The 24,589-nt window shown below is 37.7% G+C and overlaps 1 protein-coding gene across 8 annotated transcripts in view; it reads right to left on the bottom strand.

Annotated features, from left to right (window-relative positions):
* Positions 1–24,589, bottom strand: part of si:dkey-178k16.1 (band 4.1-like protein 1) — a 64,493-nt gene that overhangs the window by 27,728 nt on the left and 12,176 nt on the right. For all 8 annotated transcript variants that reach the window (XM_057363034.1, XM_057363033.1, XM_057363031.1 and 5 more), the window contains exons 2-7: positions 9,863–9,939; positions 9,485–9,649; positions 5,423–5,527; positions 3,832–3,874; positions 3,678–3,753; positions 90–308 (exon numbers count right to left, since the gene is read on the bottom strand). In XM_057363034.1, coding sequence (XP_057219017.1) covers positions 90–308; positions 3,678–3,753; positions 3,832–3,874; positions 5,423–5,527; positions 9,485–9,649; positions 9,863–9,922 — 668 coding nt within the window. In that variant the 5' untranslated portion in view covers positions 9,923–9,939. The remainder of the gene's footprint in view (positions 1–89; positions 309–3,677; positions 3,754–3,831; positions 3,875–5,422; positions 5,528–9,484; positions 9,650–9,862; positions 9,940–24,589) is intronic.

Genomic DNA, 24,589 nt, shown 5'->3' on the forward strand with positions numbered 1-24,589 from the left:
TGGCTGAATATTTCTTCTGTTGGAGCACTTGTGCTGCAGTTGACTAATATCTGTGATTACAGCTCCCTGCAGAGGTAATCTGCTCCCACCTGTAGGTGCGGTGGAGCTCCATCACCCTCTCCTCCAGCTCACGGGTCTGATTAGGGGCGAAGCGGAAGTCGCTGATGTAGTCGGGCCCGTGTTCCTCCGGGTCGTAATCTCCCTGCTCAGCCTGAACGGCATAGGAGCCCAGCAGAGCATGAGTGACGAATGAGCAGGGTAAACGTCCTGACAGTATATCCTCCCTCAGCTGCAGACACAGGTAAAACCTGTCCACGCACAACAAAACATGTCAAACAACAGCCCACATTTATACATCTACAAATCTGTTAGGAACTTTTCTAAGGGAACTCAGAAAAATGAGCTGTATGTAGAAAAATGCTTTTATTGAAATACTCAACTATAATCAATATCTGAAAACAATGTAATGTAAAATGGGTTTTCACTCCGTAACAAATCCTCATCCTCTGAAAACCATAAAAAAGATTCCACAACACATATTTAGAGCAGAAAGTTTCATCATGTTGGTCTTCTGAAGGTCATGTGAATAACAAAAGTACATTTTTTCATTTGTCTTTTTTGTATATTTCATGATATTTTCGCAAAGACTGGAGAGGGTGAATCTTAACATAAAAACCTGTTAGCTAAATTATTTCCTGGAAGTTATTCGTTTATTTCGAAATGTTTTTTTGGGAAATCACTACAATTTGCTCAATGTCCTCATGTTATCAGCATGTTCGCCATGTGGCTTTATTTCATGTATTTATTAATTTTATAATAAAAACTCCCGTTACTTTCAGTCCTGTTACAAAAATGCATCCATCTTCCATTTAAAAACATGTAAAAAAAATGAAACCGTTTTCTTTGGCCAATACACATTTTGAATATGTTATTAGATTCAGTGTTGGAAAAAAAAGAAGAAAGTTTGATTTTGACGTTTCATTTAGCAAGTGGCACCCATTCGGTAGAATGACCTCTCATCATCACATAATTTTTTGGATGAGTTTTTTTTTTATTACTCTACGGTCTAGAAAAATATATGAATAGTGAATAAATAAGTTATCCTAAACTTATCTACACAAAACGCTGTTGGACTGTATCTTGTAATATGTCTCATGTTGCTAAGTGGTTATAGATGTATGATAATATTGAATTCTGCAAAGGTTGACCTTTATGTTCCACCTATAAAAAAGCATTCATCAACGTCTGCCATCATGCGATTTACATATACATTATATTCAATTTTCACATCTGTGTCAACAATGAGCGAATGCTGAGAATCCTGCAAGAGAATTTGGGGGAAAGGGGGACAATAAGTACATGAAAATGATTCACAACTTGTAAACAATAATATACTTTTGTTAGTTGTACAGAAAGAAAGATAAGACAAAGATAGGAAGGAGATAAGTCTGTCTAATAATAACCTCTAGCTTATGCAGTCAGCTATATACAAGTCATATACAAGCAGTTTTTCTCCAAAAGTGTGAACGCTGTGACTCAAACCATTGTTTGTTGAAGCATTTTGACCAGCCCGAACAGGCTCAACCAATGGCAGGGCTCTAGAGTGCGACCAATTTGGTCGCACATGCGACCTTATTTCTCAATGGTGCGACTAAAAAAAATCTGAGGTCGCACCGGTGCGACCAGCCGTTCGAGGGAGAAATAAAGTCTTCCTGTGATTCAACAAAAGACACACATTAGGCCCATATCGTGGTCTAAACCAATCAGTGATAGTGAAGGGCGGACCGCCCCTCTGATTGGCCGTGGTCCAGATTTTCCTGTACGTGTGTACCAGAGGTCGCGTTAACCGAAAATTCTCTTTTTTTTACCAGTGACGGAAAAATCTGAAGGCCGTCCGTCCGTCATTTTGACGGATTACAATGAGGGCAATTTGTAACTCCCCGCTTCCCTTCATTTGAGCGTGATATGCTCGCGAAGGGACGTGCGTGTTTTCACCTACTGACTAGACATATGTGATGCGATCTGGGAAAACCCGTCGGATGTCGCGCTGGGACGCGGGAAAGACAGTTCACCTATCAAAGTAAACCACATAACATGAAGAATGAAGGAGTATCAATGCACATTTCCCGCCAGTCCTGTGTAAACTACGGCATGCAAAGTTTTTTCATACAATGTTTTCGTGAGATGACAGAGCTCCCCGGTCAGCTGCTCATGTGAGCCGGACCGCAATTGCAAAACATACATGGGATGATCAGAAGTCCAGACACTATTCACATGATAAACAAGGTAAAACTTGCTTCACTGCATTAGTTGTTGTCCGTAATGTTTGCTAGTTTCCTTGTGTAGTGATAATGGCAGAGCTCTCGTTCTTTAAGTGTGCCCGCACCATTTTCCTTACTTTCGTTTTATTCAAACGGTTTTGTAAAGTATTTTTATAGACTTCAACACTAGGAAATATTTTTGTATTAAATTGTTATTAGAGTAAGTCTTTCATCACTATAAAGTGACTTTTACTTGTGATACTGGACTGTTGTGCTTTTATTTTCATCACTTAACTTTGAACCCGTTTTCCTCCAAATTCCGTTCCTGAAAATCATAGCGCTTCAGCCGACCTCAGCCATAACTTTTGTTACATAGCCTACACAAGGTATGAGCAAAATAAAAACTGATTTGGAAAGGGCTTGAATATGGTATCAAAAACTGTAATGTATAAATTTGCACCATGTGTTGGGTTTTCCCAGATCGAATCACATATGAACATAAACATTAAAACATTAAATATTTAGATGAATATAAACAACAATGGCTTTATTGGGCATTCAGTTGTATTAAAATACAACAAGTTCCGAGACGCAAGTACAGCATGATGACGTCACGAACATACTAATTACCACCTAACGCCACCTTGCACCATAGTGACGGGTAATAATAGATTATGACGGATTTTTACTAGCTTGTCAGTCAAAATGACGGACAATAAAAAAGTCTAGTGCAACCTCTGGTGTGTACGTGTGAAAATGCATGTGCTGCAGTCAGACAGAGAGGGGAGGAGCCTATAGGCCCGTCAGTTAAACAGAGTGGATGTAGCCGCGGATGATGAGAGAAGATGAAAAGAACGATTGACAACTTTGTGAATAATGTGAGAAGGCCTGATCCATCTGAAAATCATAAGCAATGCTCTGACACGGAGCCATCAACCTCCCAGGTTATGTCAAGCCCTGGTCCATTAATTTTGAGATGTTTCAGTTCAGTGAAGCACTTTAAGCACCAACACTTTTTCAGTAAGTTACCTTTCTTGTAGAATTGTGCTTCAAATAAAGAACTTTATGATGGCCAGATTGTTAGTTAATCATTTACAAGTCAATTTTGCCTATATGGACAGCGATTTACAAAAAAGGGAACTGGTAAAACTGTGGTGTTAAATGCGATGCGGTCGAAAATTTGGGTGCACCTAACTTTTGTGCTGGTGCACCTAAGAAAAAAAGTTAGGCGCAGCAGTGCAACCAGTGCAAAAAGTTCGTCTAGGGCCCTGAATGGCGTTATTTTGGGACTATTTGTCAGACCAATGACAGATGGGGACAAATTCAGGAAACGATCGTTAATTTTGCAAATCCCATCAGACACTAATGGCACAAAAATGACACACGTCAGCCGTAACGCGTGAACGATGAACTTACCGCGTGATGTCTTCAATCAGCTGAGATGGATCGGGTGGATAAAACTTAACAGCGAAGTAGAAATACCAGGGACCCACTAACAACAAACACACATTGATCAGACTCACTCAGACGAGGTTACAAAGCCGGAGTCTTTTATTTTCACTACACTTACCACGAATTTGTTTCTTGATTTCTTTCGAAGGATCGAGCCAATTCTGAAAAACAGAACAAAAATACCAGATTCAGTGGCTCTGCAAGAGCAATCGCCTCATACGTATTCTATAAAATGGTCAGTGCATTAATATTCTAGGAAGAGTAAAAGAGTAGATAAATGTCATCTCCCGCACGCCGCACTTCAGGAAGGTCACCCAAAGCCTGGTGACACTTGAAAACGTTTAACATCACCTCTCCTCGGCCCGGATGAAATGAATAGAAAACTGCCTCGTTCACATCTCACAGTACCGACATTCATCAATTACTACTGATAAATGTGAAAGATGTAAGTGCGAATAAAATTGCCTACGAAATCACTTCTTTCCTCCACTCAGCCCAAGATATTTCCACTGAATCGCTGGTTATTTGTATCAGCCTGTCTGTCCTGCGAAACAACCTCATGCCGTAACAAATCTTCTCCATTACCTTTGAAAAATGTACCCACGCTGTTCCTGGATATGCTACTTCATCGCACCAGCGTCTTGCGCTCTCCGCAAGTTTCTCTCCCCGACATTTGATGCATTTGGTTTTGAATGGAAAATCGTTCACATTTCAAACTGCAGTCTATCAGCTTTGCTGGCCTGACAAAGATCCCCGCTGGTAATAGCAGCGTTCACAAGCAACCACTGAGCAAAACAGTAAAGTGGAACTAGACCGAGGGGATCTAGTGAGGTGCGGTGGCTCAGGCAGGTTTGGAAGTTTGTACGAGAACGGTTCTGTCAATCACATCTTGCACTAATGACCGATTCGTAGGACCGTACAGCCACTTAACAACCACCATCATCTCATATTATGTGCACAACAGAGGCGGTGATGGGGCATTTTTAGAAAAAGAGGTCGTGTCAGTATGTGCGTGGAAAACAACACATTTTTCTTGTTAACATCCTGTCACCCGCATAGGGCAACATCCTCTGTTGCCTAGTAACAAATGAAAGAAAATGTGTTTACATTTGACTACTGTACATGTTAGTCGTAAGTCAATCAATACACTCATCTAAAGTGATAAGTGAGAGGTTTTCAAATGACTGAGAGTCACACTTACAGTATAAACGGTAACGGCTCTGTATGCATGAAAAGATGTAGCTGGATATAATTCAGGAAGGGGTTCACAAAGGAAATAGTATATTCAGAGGTCACTGACATTCAAAGTTTGAGGTTTGGTGTTTAAATAAGAAATAACGTGCCATGAAAATATACACCCACCTTGAATATGTTCTCTGTTAACTGCATTTGAAGAGTTACTTGCAAAAACAGATAGAAATTCAAAAATCATGTTTTTTATTGTTATCGTGTTTTTTATTGTTATCATGTTTTTTATTGTTTTATCGTGTTAGTTAGCTGTATTTTTACTTAATCAAAACAACCCAACTGCAGTTTGATTGATATTAATTGGAATGCAGAATAAAAAAATGCTTCTTTTTTTTTTTTAACTGAGTTATCTGTTTTTGCAAGTGAATTCTTCATTTATTGTATAATGATTTGTCATTAAGAAACTAATTACACAATTGAATAAGAGAAGCAGCGAAGGATGATAAGAGGTGAACTCTGACCTTTTGACTCTCTGTGTCACTGAAGGTCAAGCCAAAGTAGTCCTTCTCCAGGAGGTTGAGATGCTCACACACCAGATCAAGTAACATCTGCCCCTTACAGAGCTTCTGTCTCACACAAACATGCATGGAGAAAAAGTGACAGAAAAGGAGAAAAAAGATTGATTTAGTGTTTCATCAGTGAAGACGATAATGCCCTCTTACCCATTCAATGTTTGTGAGGTTTAGGACCCCAAGAATATTTTTAACAAGTGTATCATTGAAATTTTAGATAATATACCATCCAATTTCACTAATCGTACAAGAACTGATTTTAAAGGGACAGTTCACCCCAAAGATGAAAATGAGTTCATTATTTATTAACTCTCATGTCATTCCGAACCTGTATGACTTTCATTCTTCCGCAGAACACGAAAAGAAGATATTTTGAAGAATGTTGGTAACCAAACAATATTGACCCCCATTGACTTACATTGTATGAACACAAAACCACTGAGATTTCTCAAAAAAATCTTTTTTGTAAGTTGATGGTAAATAAATAATGCAATAATTTTTCATTTTTATTTTATTTTTTATCTTATCTTCATTATTCGGTTTATTCAAACATATTGTTTTACATGTACATTCCATGTCTCTGGCACCCCAAACGCAAGAACAAGTAACATCAACAGACCATCAGGGTTACAACATCAGACAAATCCAACACTCCTAGCAGATCCCAAATAAATTCATGCCTGTCTTTTATTTTCGGAGTTTCCTACAACAAGTCGAGGCTCAGCATCTGCGCTGCATCTGACCACACCACACCCATCATTTCTGCACAAAAGAGTGGCATATGTAGCACGCTTGAGACACCAGCCCTGGCTATGCCGCTCTACAGAAACACTGAGCACTCGCCGCCTAGGGAGCCCGTTTCCCGCGGCGACAGGGATACAGCGCAGCTGTTTCCATGGCAACAGAAGTGCTAAGGTTTTGTGTGTGTGTGTGTGCGTGTGCGTGTGTGTGTGTGTGTGTGTGTGTGTGTGTGTGTGTGTGTGTGTGTGTGTGTGTGTGTGTGTGTGTGCGCGCGTGTCTGAAACACAAGGTTTTTGTAGAGAGAGAGAGAGTGGGTGTGCTACCACAAAAAAGGACTGTTACGACCTCAATTACCCAAACAAATTATTTTAGTATGTAAAGACAATTTCACAGTTATTATTCCAACACGATACAACCGATGAGATAAATTCAGATGGATCACTGAGGACTGAAATTCACTGTTGTGAGGAACTACAGTACTGTACAGTACTTGTTGCCAACAATGACTGCAGGCGGTATTGTACCCCAGTTAGCATCTGATTGCAAAAGGTTTGTAATGAGTAAGAACAATGACACATACAGTACTCTGTTTACATGCAGCTCCTTATTATTAATGATGTGACAGCCGAATATTCATTAACAGGCTTTAATTATTACTCTGGTCATTTATTACTATGAGAGGTATTGTGTCATGTGGCTTTAAATCAAGCTTGGCAGCATAAGATCAATCCGGTGTTTCAGCAGTCATCACAATTTAAAGGGACAGTACTGTACACCTAAGACACTGGTTCTCAACAGGGGGTCCGTGGCCCACAAGGGGACCCCAAGATGACTACTATTTTAAAAGTAGACAAAATGAGCACTGAAATGCATTTAAAAACTAAAAACCAAGATGTTTTTTAATGAATAAATGAATAAAATTTTTCCTTTTAACTTCAAGCTCTAAAATATTTTATTGGGTAGAAATTGTGAGGTTTTGTCGGTGGGGGCCTTCAAATACTGCAGTGGGGAGGCCTTAAAATCAGAACCTTGACCAAAATGTTTAAAATTGTAAATGTATGCACACATGATTTGAGAGATTTGATAAATAATGATTTTAAATTATGTTTCTCACAGCACATGACTTTGGAACCCTTGGGAAAAAATTGGCATCTTTACTCTTTATTCAAATGTATTATTAAAAATGTTTTCAAAAAGTTGCGCTCGGAGTGTAATCAGCTTTTGGAAAAAAATCATGGAGACTTGGCAAAAAAAGCACGAGAGGATAAAGAAAATATTGATAACAGATAAAACTGCAGTCAATATTTGCTTTATTTTCCGTGAGCTTTTTTTCTGTGCATTTTTAGTAAATTACAATAAAACCCATATTCTGTGACATACTGTAGTTTGCCTTTTCAGACAAATTATTTAGTCAATTAAATGCCCTAAAAGTATAGTGTTTTGTCCATTTTGTACCATACACATCATATTGCAAATATTGTACAAATAAGCCTTCTGGACATCACTTTTGGCCAATACTGTATGTCACAGTGACTCATTTAAAACTTACTTTAGTCATGTGAATCACTGTTTATTTCAATGATCAGAAAAGATCAGCTTGGACCAGAATTTTAATCCAGAATAATTTCTGTACATTAAGATTGTAAATGATGATTGAATTTTCATTGTCGGGTAACTATCCCTTTAAAGTGATAGTTTACCCAAAAATGTCAATTCTGTCATCATTTACTCATCCTCTTGTTATTTCAAACCTGTATGACTTTCTTCCGCTGAACACAAAAGAAGATATTTTGAAGAATGTTGGTAACTGAACAGCACTGGCCCCCATTGACTTCCATTGTACGGACACAAAACAAATACAAGTGAATGGGGGCCAGTTAACAACATTCTTCAAAATATCTTCTTCTGTGTTCTGCGCAAGCAAGTCATCCAGCTTTGAAATGACAATAAATGATGACAGAATTTTTATTTTTGGGTGAACTATCCCTTTAAGCCAGGGGTCCAGGACATCACACACATGTCTGGTGAAGCATAACCCTCCTCTGAAAGACAGTAGCATTATTTACTCCATTGGACCGCTAACATGTCACCATTATAGATTTCCCATCCTCCCCCTCTTCAGCGAGCTGTAGAAGACGCCGTATAAGACGCCTTCTGACCTTTACATTGGACAGTCTTTCTTTCTCGGTAGGTGTTGCAACATCAGTAATAGCAAATAGATGGGACACGTCACTAGAAAGCTACGAATAAGACCCCGGAGATGAGCTGTGTCTGTATCCGCACAGGATATCCATGAGCTGGCCAGACCCTCCGGGGCACACAGGCAGAAGTGAGGCTGATCTCAGAGCAGTATGTGACGCTCCCTAGAGAGCTACTAGTGTGGGAGGGCTTTTCACCTATCAATGAACATCCCCCCGTCGTCAGCCCACACTAGCATTCATAGCTCATTCCCAGGAGCACTGCAGTGGGGAAGATGGGCCTGCAGTAGCGGGCTGTGAAATGCCGATGAAGGCAATGAAATGTGAGATTCATAGATCACGCTGGATTGTTTTGCCCGTTCTGGGCTTTTCTAATAGGTTGGAGTAATGCTACTGCGCATACAGGGGCCGTACAATTTATAGTTGAAATTCACGGCCAAAAATATCATAACTTTGTTATGGTATGCGTTTAAAGCAGCGCTTCTCAAACTCGGGGGGCCCCAAGATGGTTCCAGGGGGGCCACAGATTTTGTGGCATTTTATGAAATATAAACATTTATCATCAATTTTGTGCAATCAAACATTAGAAAAATAAGACCACCAACAAAAAGAATTGATGTTCCAGCATTGTATAACTGAATATGTTTTTTGTTTAATTAAAAATTTAAGTATAAAATAAATAAAAATATAAAAAGTATAAAAAGTCTTTATTTGGGGGGCCGCAAAGCAATGCACTCTACACAAAGGGGGTCTTACATCAAAAATGTTTGAGAACCACTGCGTTAAAACAGTTCACCCCAAAATCAAATGAATTCAATGTTTAAAATGAAATCATTCAGCTTGTTAACACTTCAACACTTAAAACCCACACTTTGTAACAATCAAACCGTTGTAACGCCTGGATTTATAATTTTCTTTTCACCTAATCTTGTTATTTGAGCAATCGCGTGCCGGTGTGTATACAGCGCTACTGGAGAACAGTCTGTGAAATATCTGCGAGCCCTTGAGGTTGGCACCATGTTTCTTGAAAACAACACAAATGAGTTTTAGCGCGCGCAGGCGACTGCAGTACCTCTACTCCGGTCTCGTAGGCAGATCCATCCAGCAGCGTGACTTTCACAGGTACAGTCTTTGGTCTTTTGGAGGATTTCTGAGGGGATCTGGACATCCTGCTTGGGGTTTTCTCTGAGGAATCATCGGTGTCTCGGTGCTCGTCCGACATCTTTGAATCGTGATCCTAATTGAAAGTGATGAAAGTGTGTACAGTAGCTTTAAAATTCAGCTCTCCAGAGGAGATAGAAAAACAACTGGTCTGAATGTGGTCGAGGTGAATGTCTGCTATGCATTTCTTACTCTACAATGTGAAATGTGCACAGTTACATGTTAGAATATATCATATTATAGGGTTAATACATTATAGATATTGTAGAATAATAGATGTAAGGCTTACCGAGTAGCCCCGTCTGTCTCCGTCTGCTGTGTTCTTTGTGGCTGAACCTCTTTCAGACATAGTGATCACTGATAGTCCTGGAAAATGAAATACAAAGAGTTAGTATAAAATTAGTCCATGGAAGTAACATGGAATATTAAATATGCTATTAAAGAAACAGTTCAGACAAAAATGTATATTCTTTCATTATTTACTTATGATGTTTCAAACCGTTATAGTTTTCATTACTTGGAACACACAAAAAAACATTATTATTTAAACATATTTTTCTCTGGCAATATTTTTTTATATTTTGTTTTATTTCATTACTTTTAATTCGATGTACTCTTATTTTACTTCTATATTAAAAAATGTGTGAACTGGAAATCGTAATTGTTTTAGTATTGTGACATGTTTGTAAGTGAAACAGAATATTAAATAATCAAAATAGAGGGCGTGGCTTGTTTCTATCCTCTGCAAATGGATTGGATCTAGAAAAGTAGGCGTTTCGCTCAGCAGACTGACAGTTGGAGGGGAGGAGTTAAAGGGACAGTTCACCCAAAAATGAAACTCTGTCATCATTTACTCACCCTCAAGTTGTTCCAAATCTGTATACATTTCTTTGTTTGGTTGAACTCAGAGAAAGATATTTGGACGAATGCTTGTAACCAAACAGTTCTTGGACCCTATTGACTACCATAGTAGGGAAAATGACAATGGCAGTCAAAAGTGCCCCAGTACTGTTTGCTTTCCTACATTCTTCAAAATATCTTATTTTGTGTTGTGTGGTAGTCAATGGTGGCTAAGAACTGTTTGGTTACAAGCATTTTCCCAAATAACTTTCACTGTGTTCATCAGACCAAAGAAATGTATACATTTGGAACAACTCAAAGGTAAGTAAATGATGACAGAGTTTTCATTTTTGGGTGAACTGTCTCTTTAACAGATGTTCTGCCTGAGCTGTCAAACTGACGTGAACAAAGAAATCATCTTTTTTAGATTTTTTTTTTAAAATTGCAAAATGCAAAAAATGGACAATTCTAGTAGTATAACAACATAAACGGGATAAATTTTGATTGGGGATTTTACAGTAAATTTCCTAAAATGTTATAGATATACCAACAACAACAAAAAACACTATCCGGAAAATCAGTATTCTAAAGCCATAGCTTTGTGCGAGAAATTTAAATCATAATCATCCTTAGGATTATAATAACATTAAAATCATATCTAATTGAAATCTTGCTCATGTTCCGGCTGGAAAGACGCGGTTACTATGAGATTGTTTTACAGCAACAGTGGCATAAAAATTCTTTTTTCACATTTCACAGCAAGAGGTTGGACCACGTTAATGATTTGAAATCAGTTTTAATAGTGTCTACACTCTGTCCTGAACATATGCTTACTCATACTACAATCATATCTGATGTTGACCCAACAGAAACATCAATATAACAATGTTGTCTTTGTTTAACTTTGAATGATTCTTCAGATGTAAACTCTGCTAATGAGCAGCACTGCCACTTGTTCTTGTGTGCTACAGACAGAGCTATACACAGTTCATCCGTCTCTTTAAATACACAACTCCACCAAATCTCTGACCTGTGTGAACGAGGGATGTTTGACACGTTGATGAGAAACTACTAAAACACTGTCTGCACGGCATCATAAATTGAATGAATGCGCTAATATTGATCTTATATTAAATTACAATTCACACTCTATTATAAATACACTTTGAGTAAAGTCACCAACACATTCACTACATTTAGAGGACCAGCACAGATAAATCAATTTCATTTATCCTCTGTGCTGTTGTTTGATTTCCAGAAAAATCTTTATAAAATAACTGACAGATTGGAGAAGCGGTTGTAGTAGGTGTTGGATCTAAAAAAAGCCAAACGTTTAAAACCTGTCTAAAAGTGCAATCCTTTTATATCACATAAACTTTTCTCTGTTTAATGGAGTTGAGGTGTCACAGCTTGACAATTTGATACCATTGTGAATATGCTAATCGCCTTCATTTCCATCTCATTCACTTGCATCACACTGTACTAAAAGCCCCAAACATCTCCTCCATTTAAAACCTCAGAATATAACAAAATATAAGCGCCAAGGTTCAAACAAACAAACCTCCCATTTGCCTCTGTTCGCTGTGCAGAAGTTGACACATAATTCACCCGCGGAAGGCAAAGAGGCAGACCGTTAAATGATCTGGCCAATCCGTACATTTACCTCCAGTCGCTGACTTTTCTCTTTTACAAACGAACTGGGTTTAACTGAAGCTCTGCAGAAGAGTTCGCTGTATTGAATCACCTGGCTCTTTAATTATTGTAGCTGGATTGTAGAGAATTCTAGATCCAAAAGGCCAGAGTTTTTTTGGGAGGATCACAAAAATCACAGAAACGCGTCTAAAGTCAGATTCAAACCCACAGTGCCCATGTAAGCACAACAGCTACATGATCGTATGTGCCACAGCTCAGGAAGAATATGCTACATGATTTACAATGGAAGATGAAATTCGTTTTTTTAACCTCTGTGTTAAAAAACGTGACGGCGGAATAACAGTCAAACCTCAGTAACTACAAATGACATGAATTAACTGAAACGACAGAAGGAAATAAAACTACAAAATAGTAGCAGGTCCTTGTTTTTCCAGCTTATTCTGTTTCAGTTAATGTGTCATTAGATCAATATATTGATGAGGTCTAAGAAGGTCAGCTTAAAGTGCAGAAATAAATTCATGTTACAACTCTCAATAGATTGAGGTCCAACAGTCTGGTCATTAATGGAACCACAGCTTTAATGTTTGGATAAAAAATATTTTGTATTTAAAGGTCCAATGTGTGGTTTTTTTTTGAGGATCTATTGACAGAAATTAGGGCTGGACAATAATTCGATAACAATATCTATCGCGATAGACACATTTTCACGATTTAAACACATTTTCGATATTTCAATATACATTAGACGTCCGTGTCTGAGCCCTCGCTCTGCTCCGCGGCAGCGGCTTTACTGGTGTGATGGAGCGGCACTCCCGTCGTGCCCCAGTATAAATCTCTAGTTTAAGTTTAACATTGATATTTTTTGTCCGTATATTCATTTACAAAACAGATCTGCAATTTACTAATGCTTGTAAAAGCAAATTTCGTACAGTTTTTTTTTATATCTAAGAAACTGAAGCATACTGTATGAAAGACACTGAAACTAATTTAAATGGTTCTTAATGTCAACTTGCAGGAGAGCATGGCAAATCGTGTATGAAGTTTACAGAAATACAGTCATACATAAAATTCAGTGGATGTCAATTAATGAAGATTATTCATTTAGATGAATATGTCAAAAGCAGGCTTTCAAGAAAAAAGTGTCAAGTAATGGGAGGATTGTGCCCCAGTAGAGCTTTGAAGATACGCCCATGCTTTAAAGCACATTTTGAAGTTATGGAATTATGCTTTGAAGCACATTTATTGAAGTTATTCTCTCTTTTATTGGTAACATGATTCTAATATTTGATACGCAAGGTAAGGGCACAGGCCTATACAAAAAGATTTTATTCTTATCATGTGTAGCTTTGCACACTGCTGGAATCTTGTATGATTTTGATCAGCATTTGATTGTTCATATCAGAGGGCTCTCTCAACTTGTATCTTACATTTAGCTTTTTGTAATATTGTTCATATCGTCATCGGAATTATATCGTATCAAATGAAATGAAGAAATATATTTCAATATAAATTTTGGCCATATCGTCCAGCCCTAACAGAAATGCAATATAATATACATAGTTTTGCATGCAATATAATATATATATAAGATTGCATTTCAGAAGTTACATAATGAGGCGTTATGTTTTTATTATCTAATGAGCTATTTGTATCTACATACACCGCTGGTCCCCTTACATGGAATTCTCCATGTTGTTTCTACAGTAGCCCTAAACGGACAAACTGCTCTACAGAGCGCGTTTCGTAAATACGTTATCTCATTCAGCAAAGAAGCAAAAACGTGACGACATCTTAGTCCTGTGTCAGCCACCATTGTAATGGCTTTAAAGGAAGAGGTGGATTGAGCCGTTGGATGCAATTCGCAACCTCACCACTAGATGCCGCTAAATCTCCACATTGTCCCTTTAAGCCAAACATAATGTTTTTTCATCATACTGTTTTTTTATTAGCATAAACAGCAATATCATCAAATAATATAGAAGGAGAACACAGTCTTGAAAAGCAGCTTGAAATTAACAGTCTGATTTATTCCTTTTTATATGTATTGTCACATAAAAAGGGAAGGCTGTTTTTCTTAAGACAGATTTTAGCGGTTGAACTTTAGACTTTAAATACTCTGAAGGTTCATAAACTAATGGCTTAGGGAGCAAAGCTGTCCTTTCCTCTGAAAGCTCAGTCAACCCTGCTCAGTGTTCAGAAAACTGTGTTTGCTTTAATGTAGCCACAGCATGAACGGACTTAAAAATCAACATTGTGGCCATTTTCCCCCAAAGAAAATATCCAAGAATAGATGAAACAACACATAGCAACCCATTAGAATGGAACCAAACACACTCTCTGAGGGGACACACCTAGCTGCACAAAATAATAGCACTTCATTATCAGACCACTTTCATCATCGTTGATAAAAAAATGCTATTGTAATAAAATGAAGATTCTGCACCAAATCTATCCATCATGTATAAACACTTTATAAACACTAGAGCAGAAGTCAATTTTCAATATCTTGTCCACAAAACTGAACAATAATACATCGAAAGAATCTGATTCTGTTTAAAAAGACAAAATGTGTTCTCAGACAGGTGGACGAGTGAAGACTTTTGAAGGACTAAAGATCCTTTTATAAAGCAAATAATCGGTGAGACTATAATTCCACTGTATAATTACATTTTGCTTGTAAGCAGATGATGGATAATGTGCCATTAGTAACTAAAGCGGCAAGAAAAGCCGAGATTAACATTTAACATCCAGATTCAATGTCTTTGATTTTTAAACCTATGCATATGCCAATTTGCACTACAAGAAACATATCCGGGGAGATTAAAGCAACACTTTGTAGTTTTTCGACCTTAAAATAATGTCTCTAATATTATTTCAGTGGTAGAACAACTCTTAACCAGACAAATTCTTCTGCCACTGCTACTTGAGCAGCCTCATGGCGGCTACAACTACACTCTGTAAGTTCTGTGTTCGGGTCGGTACACACAGCTCCGCCCATCCCCTGCCTGCGGAAGAGTGCCACATGGTTTCCAAACAACGTTTCTGCATTCGCCAGTTCCAACAGCTTAGTTAAAAAAATTCACATGTTTTGGGTGCCTGTGGGGAAGCTTATACAGCGACATTATTTACAACACCGGTAACAGACAATTGCACTTATCAACCACATGGGGGAGCCATGAGCAAAAGTTCTTTAGTGTTGCTTTAAAAAGACGTATAACCAAGCACTTGACTTAAAGGTCCAGTCAGTGAAATCTAGCGGCAAGGTTGCGAATTGCAACCAACCGCTCACTCCACCCCTCCCTTTCGAAACACTACGACGGCTGACAGAACATGGCGAATTATATGTAAGGGGACCCGCGGTGTATGTAGATAGAAATAGCTCATTCTAAGGTAATAAAAACATAACACTTCATTGTGTAAGGTCTGTCTACACCTCTGAAGACATAGTTATGTATATTATATTGCATTTCTATCAATAGATCCTCCAAAAAATGACACACTGGACCTTTAAGATGGTGACAGTGTTAGTACTACTGTTCATGTTGCTCAACATGGCACTAGCAACGGTAAGATTATGGGTTTGATTCCCAATAAGTACACAAGTGATCAATTTTAAAGATAATTTATGTTATCCAAGTTGACATTCCTTTTTCTTCCCTCACGCTGCTTACAATTTTATTTTTTAGTTGTAAACATAAAGTTGAAATGTTTTACCTATACTTTACTTTAGATTTATCTTATACTTAACCCTATATTTTGGCTTTATCTTACATTTTACACAGTGTATAGTGTACGGCCACAAATAAAATGGGCAATTCCAACGTTATGGATGTGACATTTTGCGTTATGGATGTGACATGAAAACACTTAGAGAATGTTTTTGTTACCAATATACTGAACCATTTCTTTATATTTTACTAAACCCTTGTTGATAGAGTTTAAACATCAGAAAAATATCAGTCCATGCACAAGTTTTCTGTTTAAAAAAAATGGAAATAAACATGCGTTATGGATGTTTACAAAAAATGGACACGGTTTTTAGGGTGAATTAAAAGGGTGAACTTTTTTAAGTGAATTAAAATGCACAAACCTGAAGCAATTATACCCAACAAATAGAGTTACATTATTAAAATTTTCTTGTGCCCATTCATGAGGAATGTGTCCCGTTATGGATGTGACAATCCTGAAAATGGCACTTATCTGACTATGAAAAATCATGCACTAAAAATAAAACAAATACTTAAAAAACTTGGAGACCTCACATGGGTATTTGAACCACCAAATGTTACTATCTGTGCTGTTAGTATAGTAAAAACCTCTGGTAAAAATGATATTTTTTCGTGGTAAGATTGACATTTTCACGGAAATGCCCAAATCCAAGTCAGCATGAAACGGAAGTAGCGATTGTCTTTTTTCCATATGGTGACGTATACCCAAGGGAAACGACTTCTGAAATGAGAAAAAAATGTAGGGCGGGACTTGATTTCATCCATCGACAACTGATTGGATCATTTAAAGGCGAAAGATTTGAATGCCAGTTTGAAATCTGTCAATCATTGCAGCCCCGCCCTCGCGCCGTTCCTCGTGACCAGAAGTGAAGAGAGGTCGTTTTGAGAGGGAGAGGAGGTTAACGTTTTTGATTTAAGATTACAAGTGCAAATTAATAAAAAAAATAATGATGTGCACGGATAAATAATTTATAATAAATACTTCACCACTGTGTAAAACAATTAGAATGATCATCTTTAATTTCATGCTGACTTTAAATCTTGAATCAAATGCACTGTTGCTTTTAATACAAGCATCTTTTAAAATGCACATACACTCACCTAAAGGATTATTAGGAACACCTGTTCAATTTCTCATTAATGCAATTATCTAATCAACCAATCACATGGCAGTTGCTTCAATGCATTTAGGGGTGTGGTCCTGGTCAAGACAATCTCCTGAACTCCAAACTGAATGTCAGAATGGGAAAGAAAGGTGATTTAAGCAATTTTGAGCGTGGCATGGTTGTTGGTGCCAGACGGGCCGGTCTGAGTATTTCACAATCTGCTCAGTTACTGGGATTTTCACGCACAACCATTTCTAGGGTTTACAAAGAATGGTGTGAAAAGGGAAAAACATCCAGTATGCGGCAGTCCTGTGGGCGAAAATGCCTTGTTGATGCTAGAGGTCAGAGGAGAATGGGCCGACTGATTCAAGCTGATAGAAGAGCAACTTTGACTGAAATAACCACTCGTTACAACCGAGGTATGCAGCAAAGCATTTGTGAAGCCACAACACGCACAACCTTGAGGCAGATGGGCTACAACAGCAGAAGACCCCACCGGGTACCACTCATCTCCACTACAAATAGGAAAAAGAGGCTACAATTTGCACGAGCTCACCAAAATTGGACAGTTGAAGACTGGAAAAATGTTGCCTGGTCTGATGAGTCTCGATTTCTGTTGAGACATTCAAATGGTAGAGTCAGAATTTGGCGTAAACAGAATGAGAACATGGATCCATCATGCCTTGTTACCACTGTGCAGGCTGGTGGTGGTGGTGTAATGGTGTGGGGGATGTTTTCTTGGCACACTTTAGGCCCCTTAGTGCCAATTGGGCATCGTTTAAATGCCACGGCCTACCTGAGCATTGTTTCTGACCATGTCCATCCCTTTATGACCACCATGTACCCATCCTCTAATGGCTACTTCCAGCAGGATAATGCACCATGTCACAAAGCTCGAATCATTTCAAATTGGTTTCTTGAACATGACAATGAGTTCACTGTACTAGAATGGCCCCCACAGTCACCAGATCTCAACCCGATAGAACATCTTTGGGATGTGGTGGAACGGGAGCTTCGTGCCCTGGATGTGCATCCCACAAATCTCCATCAACTGCAAGATGCTATCCTATCAATATGGGCCAACATTTCTAAAGAATGCTTTCAGCACCTTGTTGAATCAATGCCACGTAGAATTAAGGCAGTTCTGAAGGCGAAAGGGGGTCAAACACCGTATTAGTATGGTGTTCCTAATAATCCTTTAGGTGAGTGTATACTGTAAATGTATAATGTAAAATTCTAAAATCAGCTGATTCTGTAGCTGTCTTTAAGAATCGGCTAAAACACATCTCTTCTGTCAACATCTGACCCATTAGTACAGTCTTCTACTTCTTTTCTACTTTCCTATCTCTTTCCTAAATTCTTAGCTTCGTATACTGTGATAGGCTGACTGAGACCAGTTGTACTGCACTGCACCTATGCATTGTTGTTCTTTTGTTGCACAAATTGCTTCTATTGTTTTCCCCTACTTTGGATTTGGATAAAAGCATCTGCTAAATGACTAAATGTAAATGTAGATTAAACACCTGGTACATTTTTAGACAAGTAAAGCACTATGCGAGATCTAAATAAATACTTAAAAAACGACTGAAAAATGTAATTGTGATATAATTAACCCCGCAAGCAATATGGCTGCATATTATACTGATTAAACCAAAATTATTCTGAGGTAAAAAATGTTTTTGCCAAGTAGTATGTAAGCCTGGATCAACTTAACATTCCTGTCTAAATGTTTCAGACAATCATGAATGGCGACCGGTCACATTCATGTCTTCACATGGCATTGAAAGGTATAGTTCAACCAAAAATACAAATTCTGACATCATTTAGTCACCCTAGTGTTGTCACCTGTATATGACTCTTTCATCAATGCAATGCAAAAGAGGATATTTTGAGAAATGTCTCAGTGGTTTTATGTCCATACAATGAAAGTCAATGGGGGTCAGTGTTGTTTGGTTACCAACATTCTTCAATATATCTTCTTTTGTGTTCTACAGAAGAAGAAAGTCATACAGGTTTGAAATGAAATGAGTTTTTTTTCATGAATTTTTCACAGGCATAACTCGTAAAATATATGCTTCCCTGAAAAACAACTCTGAAATTCATTATTTTAAAGATATGCCCCTAACCACGAACGAGTCTTCACTGTAGCACAGAAACAGGCGTGCAAATGCAATTTCAAAGTAAAGCTTGGTTTTTTTGTGTTGAAGAAAAATGTGTAAAGGGATTTAAACAAATAGCACGCATGAGATTTGTTTCTCTAATGGCATCCGTTTCATCCTCGGATCGGTATGCATGAATGACTGTTCTGGTCAATACACACCTAATCAACAGACTGAGAAAAATAATAAATAATCTGACATGCTGTGCTTCTACTTCAGCCTTTTTAGTCTCGATTTTTCTCCTTAAAGGTTTTTGTTTTCATTTGTTTTTGTATGTCAGTGAGTTTTTTTTTACTTTTTGTAAATTACACAATTACAGACAGTGTTAAAGGTCCAGTGTATGAAATTAAGCGGCATCTAGTGGTGAGGTTGCGAACTGCAACCAACGGCTCACTCCACCCCTCCCTTTCGAAGCACTACGGTGGCTGACACAGAACTAAAGGGACACTTCACCCAAAAATGAAAATTCTGTCATCATTTACTCATCTTCGAGTTGTTCCAAATCTGTATAAATGTCTTTGTTCTTATATACATAAGAACCGATAAGAAAACCGTTAAAGTACCGGACCGATAAGCAGTATCGATAAGAGTAGTAATACTTAAATACGTTAAAATCTTAACGATACCCATCCCTACTGAAGACATAGTTATGGATATTATATTGCATTTCTGTCATTAGATCCTCCAATGACACATTGGACCTTTAAGATTAATGATTATACAGCAAATTATTTAACAAATACTACACGGACCATCAGTGAATCCCTCTGAAACTATTGGCACTAGGAGATATTTTAACACTTCCTTCGACTTAATAGTTTCTATCATCTTTTGGATCACATAATCGTGTCTAATTCACACCATTGTGGGCAATGTCATCTCCATTTTGAAGTCTTTGAAAGAAAGAGGGAAAAGCCTTTGCACACAAAGAAAAATGATGATGATCCAATCTGATAGTGGTGTAGACTGCCAAAACATATTCTCATAAAGATTTCTAACCCAGAAATCAAAATTCTGCTTTTATTCATTTAACTCTCATGCCATTCTGAACCTATATGACTTTGTCTTTTGTGGAAAGCTATTCCAAGCTTCTGAAGCTCTGTAATACAACATAATGAAGCGTTTTATTACATTAGAATGAGCTATTTCTATCTACATACACCACGGGTCCCCTTGCATGTAATTCTCCATGATGTTTCTACAGTAGCCCTAAACGGACAAACTGCTCTACAGAGCGCGTTTCATAAATACATGATCTCCTTCAGCAAAGAAGCAAAAACGTGACGACATCTTAGTTTTGTGTCAGCCACCGTAGTGCTTCGAAAAGGAGTTGTGGAGTTAGACGTTGGTTGCAGTTGGCAACCTCACCACTAGATGCCGCTAAATTTCATACACTGGACCTTAAAAACTGTGACAAAACTACTTGATGCGTGTTCACATGCCAAATTTTAATATACACAACCGCAATAACCATATTGCTTTTTGAGCTATGTGATTCTATTGAACGACTAACATTACAGTCTTTTTCTCAAAGCTATCGTGACTTGCCTCCTCCTCATGGAGCTTTCATTATTTGAAAGAACCCGGCATGAACATTCTGACTAATGTCTGTTTTTGTGTTTCACGGAAGAAACTTGTTTGAAATGACACGAGGATAAGTGAATGATGCCAGATTCTTCATATTTTGATGAACTAAATATGTAAATGTTGAAAACAATTCTGAACAAGCTAAAAATGATTTGCTTGACGCCTTTATTAAACTAACATGAACGCTTTCTGCAGTCTCAAAATGTCACGGTGAGGAGAAGAGCAGCATCATCTCCAGCAAAGCGTTGTCCGTGATCAAAACCGCTTTGACACAAATGATGACGGGTCATTAAAACATCGATAGAGAGATCAAGCTGCCTCATGGCATCTAAGTGCTGCACTGAGAATTGAAACTGATTCGGAGCCAAAGCATGTTTGCACACACAGCATTCTTAGTTTGTTTATTAATAGAATGTCAGAAGTCAGGTTTGATCGCGAACCATCTGAACGGATTATTGATGCCGATTATTGATGTCTGATTACTATGGCAGATAATTAGTGTGTGTGTTTGTCAATGCGTAATAATACTCAAATCACAAACGATGAAAATGTCTCTGCAGTGATCATGAGATTACCGCACACAGACATTGTGGAACAAGACTGCTGCTTCTGGTTTGCCAGTTCTGCCATGCTGCACGTTGGGGGTGCAGTGGTGAGCTGGCATCGCCCAAGGCCATATGGACATATTGAGAAGTGATCCTGATGTAACCCGTGACATAGAAAAAGAGGCAACCCTTTCTTTCAGTCACAAGGCGCTATCAAAACAGTAACCTTCAACCGCCAAAGCCTACGAACAATCAACACGAATAGAAAAATAAACGTGAGTGCTACAAACAGTGATGACTAAAGCCAGAAGATGGGAGGAATAATTATAAGCAGTTGAATTTGATGCATCATTACGCTCAAGGACGAGCAGATAATCCTGAGACACATACTTCGCAGTGTGCCTAAATGTACTATATATTGAATTCTGGTGTCATGGCCAGCTTTCTATTCATTTTTGAGGTAGACAAAGAGAACGACTTGCTTTGTGCTTCATGATTTCCAAAGCATTGTAAACAAAAGATGACTTGGAACTAGATTTTATAATCTTTTTTATTATTGAAACGAAGCATTAATATCAATGTTTGAATAAATCATCAGACGCTGTGAAACCTACACTGTAAAACGTTGCTGTAGTTTTTGCAGCAGGTTTGACAGTAACTTACTGTAGATTTAATTACTATATACATTCCAATTAGTACTGTTTTCAATTACTTTAATCAAAATGAAAACACTTTGACTTTTGAGATTCAAAATGAGCAAGAAGAGACTGGCTTTTGCACAGCAACACTGCAAAAAATGACATTCTTCTAGGGCTGCAGCTATCGATTATTTTAGTAATCAAGTATTCTACTGATTTTCCATCGATTAATCGGGTATTCGGATAATAAGTACTTTTTCTTTATTAAAGAGCAATACTAAATACACAAGAGAAAATAAGACGGGTCTCTTAAAATGAACAACTAATTCGTATCCTTTTTAGAAAAATTAACATATTTATTGCTGAAATTGCATACATTCATATCTGTGAAAACTAAACCCATTTAGTACATTCCATTGCCATATTACATTCAAAATGCAATATAGGCCTAATACAAATGTGTAAATAAGAAACATTAATAAAAATAGAAAGAATAATTTCAAAGGTAATCAACTAACTTCAGCTTATGCATGATGCATTTAGTTTATCTAAATTAGTTTTAGTTTATTTTTTACTATTAAATGGTAATATATTTGTCCACATAAAAATACTGAGTTAACCAGACTTTTATTTTGGCAGGTCGTCAGAAGACGCTTATTTTTTAGTGTGTTAGCGTCACTCAGTAAAATGTTCTGAAATAAACTCTCAGAGCAACTCTGGAGATGAAGTTCATGTCCTCATAAAGTGCAGTTCATTCACTCAGACACGCAGAACAGTCAGATGGCATGTGTAAATAACACAGCATCCAGCATCCACTAGTGCGCATCTAGTTTGATGGACTCAATTCAGCCGGAAAACAAGTTTCACTCGCAAAATAGACTAAAACTAAGTAAAATAGCAGTTCACCATTTCAATAAGCTATCACTTATTTATCAGAATGAGACATACGTGTGAGCGTGTGAACAGACTAAAATGCGTGTGTCTCGCGGTGAATGCGGGAGACTTGAGAGCCCTGTAACATGAATAGAGTTTAGCGAGCTGTGCGTCAGTAATAACGGTCCGTGGGGAAACGCAGCGCTCCGTGTGTACTGTAGTTAAATGGATTAAACGAAGCTTCGAGGCAACAAAAATTGCCTCGATGATTTTTTGTATTCGAATTACTCGAGTTACTCGAGGAATCGTTTCAGCCCTACATTCTTCCTATGCATTTTTCTCTTTTTTTCCTGTAAAAATATTTACAACTTCTTTACGATATTTAAATTACGATACATTTACAAGAAAAGTGACCCAAGATATTTAGTCTTCGTTTATGAAAGAAAAATATATAAACTAGATAAGTTTATGCTTAAAACAAAATTGTACATTAAATTTACAGTAAATTACTGGCAAACCTGCTGCGAAATTACAGCAAAGTTTTACAGTGTAGTGAAGCACGGCACAGTAGTTTTGTTGAAAGACACATTTTTTATTTACATTTTTCTTAACTTTAAAGGGATAGATCACCCGAAAATGAAAATTCTTTCATCATTTATTCACTCTCATGTCATTTTAAACCTGTATGACTTTCATCTGCAGAACACAAAAGAAGACATTTTAAACCAAACAACATTGGCGCCCATTGATTTCCATTGTATGAACACAAAACCACTAAAACATTTCTCGAAATATCTTCGTTTGTGTTCCACAGAAGAAAGAAAGTCATACAGGTTTAAAATGACATGAGAGTGAATAAATGATGAAAGGATTTTCATTTTCAGGCGAAATATCCCCGAATATATCCCCTATAAAAAATGTATATTAAATAATCTCTTGGTGAGTCTAGGTTTTGTGGAGGGCAGTGCAAGTAAAAAATAAAAGGAGAAAAGAATTTTGAGAAAATAAAAAAGATCAAAAATACCACCATAGAAGAACATTCTAGTGGTCAGATCTGACGTGGTCTCAAGTTATTGCCATGAGGTATCTGTTATTGCCATGAGGTAAAATTGGGTAAGTCGATTTTGGTTCTCATACCAACAATCTAAATGTCTGTTTCAGCACAAACATAATTTTCTAAATGTTGAGCCTAGGAAATTGTAAATCTTTTTTCCTGTGGTCTGTTTTCTGTAGCCATACCTCTTGGATTTATTTTCAATTCCTTGATCATAGAACAGGTACAACTCATTGGTTTACGGCCTCTTTGACGTTCAAGTACAATTCAAACTAAAATAAAAAATCACTTTAAATATATCTCATATTATTACCTTAATGTTTACATTCAGAATAAACACTAAATCACAGAATACAAACAATACCTTTTTACAGCAATAGTTTTATAGTGTTGCTCAAGATGCCAGTCTGCGTAGATAAATGCCCCCTACGCCAGGAAAATGATGGGGAATAATTTCCTGCAAAATGACGGTCACACTACGCCATTTGTCACCGAGCGTCTTCCCTTTCACTCGCTCGCTGCAGCCTTGCTTTTGGGAAATAGATCTACACTTGGCGAGCGGTTCTCCATAGCTCGGAGAACGATCACTCATCTGTAGAGCAATCTGCTAAAGGAATCCATCATTTATGGCATAATTCATGCCAGCTTGGGAGAAAGGAAAAGGACAGAGGCTCTAGTAACTCAAGACAAACATGTCAACAGTTCACACGAAAGGATTTTGGGCAAGGACAAAATGTGCACGAAGCAGATGCAATGACGGATAGACTCTGAAATCACTGAACAATTGCGGCACGTTAAAGTGGCGTATTTCAGTACAAAATGTTCTTTTACAT

The sequence above is a fragment of the Triplophysa rosa genome, linkage group LG21 (assembly GCF_024868665.1).
Source record: "Triplophysa rosa linkage group LG21, Trosa_1v2, whole genome shotgun sequence".
In the NCBI taxonomy this organism is placed as follows: domain Eukaryota; kingdom Metazoa; phylum Chordata; class Actinopteri; order Cypriniformes; family Nemacheilidae; genus Triplophysa; species Triplophysa rosa.